Here is a 4,607-nt window from a genome sequence, read left to right as displayed (position 1 = left end):
GCTGCAATTATGTCGTTTTTTTTCTCGTCCTCCGTTTTAAAACCATGGTGACGTTTCGCAACTTTGCATATATCGCAGAACCTCAAGCATACTTCACCTCCGTCTATCTTGGCTAGTTTGTAGCGCAAGAACCTCCCTTTAAGTATGCGCGATGTTTCAGATGGCATGGCAAGTGTAAACACGTGTATCAGATATGAGTCATAGTTAAAAAAATGTGTAAACAGACGGTCAAAAAAAATCTGATATAGGCAGCAAATCAGAATTGGGCATCGAGACCTGCAGTGTAAACGTAGCCTTAGCCTTCCTCACTCTCAGCACTGGAGCCCCCCAGGGTTGTGTTCTGAGCCCCCTGCTGTACTTATTGAACATAGTAGTGGCCACTCATCTATACAACTTCACGACTGTCATCAACTTTTCTGACTGTCATCAACTTTTCTGACAACACCATTGTAGTGGCCCTCTAATCAAAATAATCAGTTTGTCCCTGATGAACAAGTCGAGGGCGACAGTGGCAAGGAAAAACTCCCTGAGATGGTAATAGGAAGAAACCTTGAGAGGAACCAGACCTAACAGGGAACCCATCCTCATCTGGGTGATAACAGAAAGCAGAAATTAATTTGCATTTATACAGTGTGTTAGGTGTGTTAGCCAGTTCAGCTCTAACAGTTGATGTTAATGGTGTTCACATCACGCAGGACCTGTCATGGTCCTGTCACATCAACACCGTGGTGAAAAAGGCCCGGCAGCGTTTCTACCACCTCAGACACTTGAGAGACTTTAGACTGCTCTCCAGGCTGCTCAGGAATTTCTATTCCTGCACCATAAAGAGCTTCCTGACGGGAAACATCACGACCTGGTTTGTAAAGAGCACCATGCAGGACAGCAAGCTCTACAGAGGGTGGTTGAGCTGAGTGCATCATTCACACCGAGCTCCCTGACTTGCACTCGACCTACAGCAATCGGTGCTGGACCAAGGCCAGGAAGATGGTAAAGGACCTCAGCCATCCCAACAATGGACTGTTCACTCTGTTGCGGTCTGGAAAGCGATGCCTGAGGGTCATGGACATTAACAGACTCGGCAAGATCATTAAGAAGGCCAGTCAAGTTGTAGGAATGGAATTGGACTCCTTCAACAAGGTGTTGGAGAAGAGAACATTGTCCAAAATAAGGTCAATACTTGACACTCCTTCACACCCACTACACTATATGATGATAAGCAGCCACAGGAGCTCATTTAGCAACAGGCTAAAACTTCCACGCTGCACTACTGAGAGACACAGGAAATCATTCCTGCCGGTCGCAATAAAACTATTAAACTCGCATATCTGATCACACCAGACCATAAACCACACACATATGCACAATTTACCTTAATAACCATGTATAATGTGTATACGTCTGTTGATAATAACAATGTCAATATAATTTAATGTCCATATAATTGCTGCTATAGGTTTTACTTTTATTGGTTATTTGACTATTTTCATTATTTTTATTTTATTTTTATGTTTATATTATTTTATTCTTATTATTTTTATTTTAATTACTTTATTGTTTTATTTTTATTTAAATCTTCTCTACCATCTTTATATGTCTTCCTAAATCTTTATTTTCATCAGGAGTTTGTTTTGTAATGAAAGAGAATTTCCCCACGGGGATCAATAAAGTAATTCTGATTCTGATTCTGAAGGCCAACACAGAGAGACTGTGGAGGAGCTTCTTCACGCAGGCGATACGGTTTCTCATTTTGTTATATTATTATTCTTATCCTAACTAAATTTATTTTCTATTGTATTTTTTTTATTTATATTTCTTTTTTATTAATAATGTTTTATTTTTAAGGTCACTGGCGGTCGTATAAGCATTTCACTGCATGTCGTACTGTGTATGACTGTGTATGTGACAAATAAAATTTGAATTTAAATTTGGAATCACCTCATATTTATTTCCCTGTTAATCAGGAAGTCATGGATAAGAGCTTGAAGGTTAAAAAATATCCATTTACAATGTGGTAATTATAATTTCAGTAATTGTGGAATATCTGTTTTTGTGGAAAATAATTATTTCTTAATGAAGGACATGTTTTTTTCTCAGAATAAAATTATTTCATTTAGAACGTGACCCCCCCCTCCCCCCCAATTTTGTCCTCCTCACCAAAATCGTGGATTTTACCTCTGTCCCTTTTTACTAATCTTCCCATGGGGGTGTCAATAATTGTGGTGTTCTGCTAAAACAGCATGTGAATTCTTTTAGACCTGTGATTTCATGATGTAAAAAGGAATTAAATTTGTTATAAATCATAACGTATAAAAGATAATGAAGAAATAATAAAAATAAAAACATGCATGTGTGAAAAATGCTTTTTAGTAAAATTACATGCATTTTATAAAGAAAATGTAAAAATAGAAATATATCTGATAATTTTTTTTTTAAAGCAAGAAAAAACATTATTTATATTTAACAATTATTTAAATTAATAATTGATATTACTAAAGGTTCCATGCTATAATTATCATTAAAATGTTGATTATGTCTGTAATATAGTGTACATGTACATAGGGACACACTACTGTACTGTACATTAACTCATTACAAGGTCTTTCACAGGTTCCCCACATGAGGGTGCTATAGTGCTGTTGCTTTTACTTAAAAGTATGGTACAGTAGATGTGAACATTTAAATGTGATTCTGGTTATCTGGACATTTCTGCACAGTTAGCATGATTCAGCATTAGGTAACATGTTGACACTGGGTTTAGTGTGTTGGTAAATAGGTACATATATAAATATAAATATATAGTCTTTTTATTTTTTATTTTTTTTTAAGATTTTTTAAATGATAAATTAAGGTTCAGGGTTAAGGTTCAGGGTTAAGGTTCAGTTCCTGCTTTGGGTCTATGTGCGAGGAGTTTACATGTTCTCCCTGTGATTGGTGGGTTTCTTCCGGGGACTCCGGTTTTCTCCCACAGGCCAAAGACATAGAAAGTAGGCTAATTGGTGTTTGTAATGTGTGAATGAGTGTGTGTGTGTGTGTGTGTGTGTGTGTGTGCGTACTGTATATGCCCTGCGATGGATTGGCCCCACATCTACAGTGTTCCCTGTCTCATGACTAAAGTCTGCTGCCATACAGTACTGGGCGAAGTCTTAGACACATGCACATGTCTGCAGTATTACAAGGATGTATTCAATCCACTGACAATAATTACTCTTAATTAATAATTGATGTACAAACAGGACAGTTTGTACTTAAGCACAGGGAGTGAGAGCTTCCAGGCCTGTACAGGATAATAGGGCTTTAAAAACATAAATACATGAATAAATGAATGAATGAATAAATGAATGTTGTAATTGACCACTTTGGACTCATAAGCTCAGTGTGGTTCACATGGCTAGTAAGTAGAGAGTCATTAGCATGGTAAATACGGCGGGTCCATATAAATAGCATTGACATTTCATAACACATAAGAGGTGTGGTGCTGTTTGTGCTGCACATGTACACGGCTAAATCCATAACACATTGTTATAGTGGCCCGTTCTCATAAACACTGCTTCCACAGTGGAATTAATGTACATTAATCAATTATAACTGATATGTTAGACTGACTTTATGAATAGATTTTATTATGTTGAGAATATTCCATGGCCACAAAGTGAAACCTTTCGCTTAGGGAACCTTCATTCTGAGGAATCCTCCTGGGGCTAGGTACGAAAATACAGTACAGTGCACGCTTTGATTTCTTGTTTAAACTTGAACCTTTTTTGGTTTTCCTGAATGAGAGAATGTTAAGCTGTCTTGTCCTTGTTATTAGTTATTAACATGGTAGAAACACAGCTATGGATATCCTTTTGCATACTGTATTACTAAGTGTCTGAGTTTACATTGCGACTCGATTAACAGACCGTAGATATTATTACGATAACTTGGACCATGACACACACTTTACTGAAGATTAAATCTTCATGTGGTTAAAGTTAACACGTTTAGGATTGCTGTTAGCGTGGCTAATATATGAGATGAACTCATACTGTGTGATGGAATTTACTTAATACATGTATGTGGTGGGTGAGTCAGGGGATCGTCATTCCGCTAATGAGAAGCAGGTGAGAGTGAGTCCTCAGTGGGTGAGCACTGGACCGTGCAGTGTCTCACGCTCCCTGTGGTTCCCCCCCCCAAAAAAAAACAAAAAAAGAACGCCTATAAGAATGACATGGAGGTGCTCAGTTCTTGACAAGTCACAGAAAGAGCTGTCTTTAACAACAACAAGTAACAAGTACTTTGAAGATGTTTTTAAAATGATGTATTGATTTGCAGCGTCAGGTTTATTGATATCTTGGTGAGATTAGCGATGGATTCTGAGCTTCTAACACGCGGGCTTCTGTATCTCTCTCTGTCTGTGGTGGGAATCCCGGGCAACGTTGCTGTGATCTATGCCTACCTGATGGCACTGCACCACGAGAAGTGTCTCCTCACTGCCGACGCCATCGTGCTGCACCTGGCCCTGGCCAATCTGCTAGTGGTAGGAGTTCGGTGTGTGCTTGAAACTTTTGCTACCTTTCACATTGCGAACGTTTTCGATGACACCGGTTGCAAAGGCGTCATTTTCGTCT

At 38.4% G+C, this 4,607-nt stretch overlaps 1 protein-coding gene across 1 annotated transcript in view; it reads left to right on the top strand.

Moving 5' to 3' along the window:
• Positions 1 to 4,303: 4,303 nt before the first annotated feature.
• LOC128511695 (olfactory receptor class A-like protein 1) overlaps positions 4,304 to 4,607 on the top strand; it is a 966-nt gene continuing 662 nt past the window's right edge. Inside the window, exon 1 of the mRNA XM_053484672.1 lies at positions 4,304 to 4,607. This exon is cut by the window's right edge and continues 662 nt beyond it. Within this exon, the coding sequence (XP_053340647.1) occupies positions 4,346 to 4,607 (262 nt within the window). The 5' untranslated portion in view covers positions 4,304 to 4,345.

Source organism: Clarias gariepinus, chromosome 23, assembly GCF_024256425.1.
Source record: "Clarias gariepinus isolate MV-2021 ecotype Netherlands chromosome 23, CGAR_prim_01v2, whole genome shotgun sequence".
In the NCBI taxonomy this organism is placed as follows: Eukaryota; Metazoa; Chordata; class Actinopteri; order Siluriformes; family Clariidae; genus Clarias; species Clarias gariepinus.
This window is presented reverse-complemented; position numbering and strand designations above follow the sequence as displayed.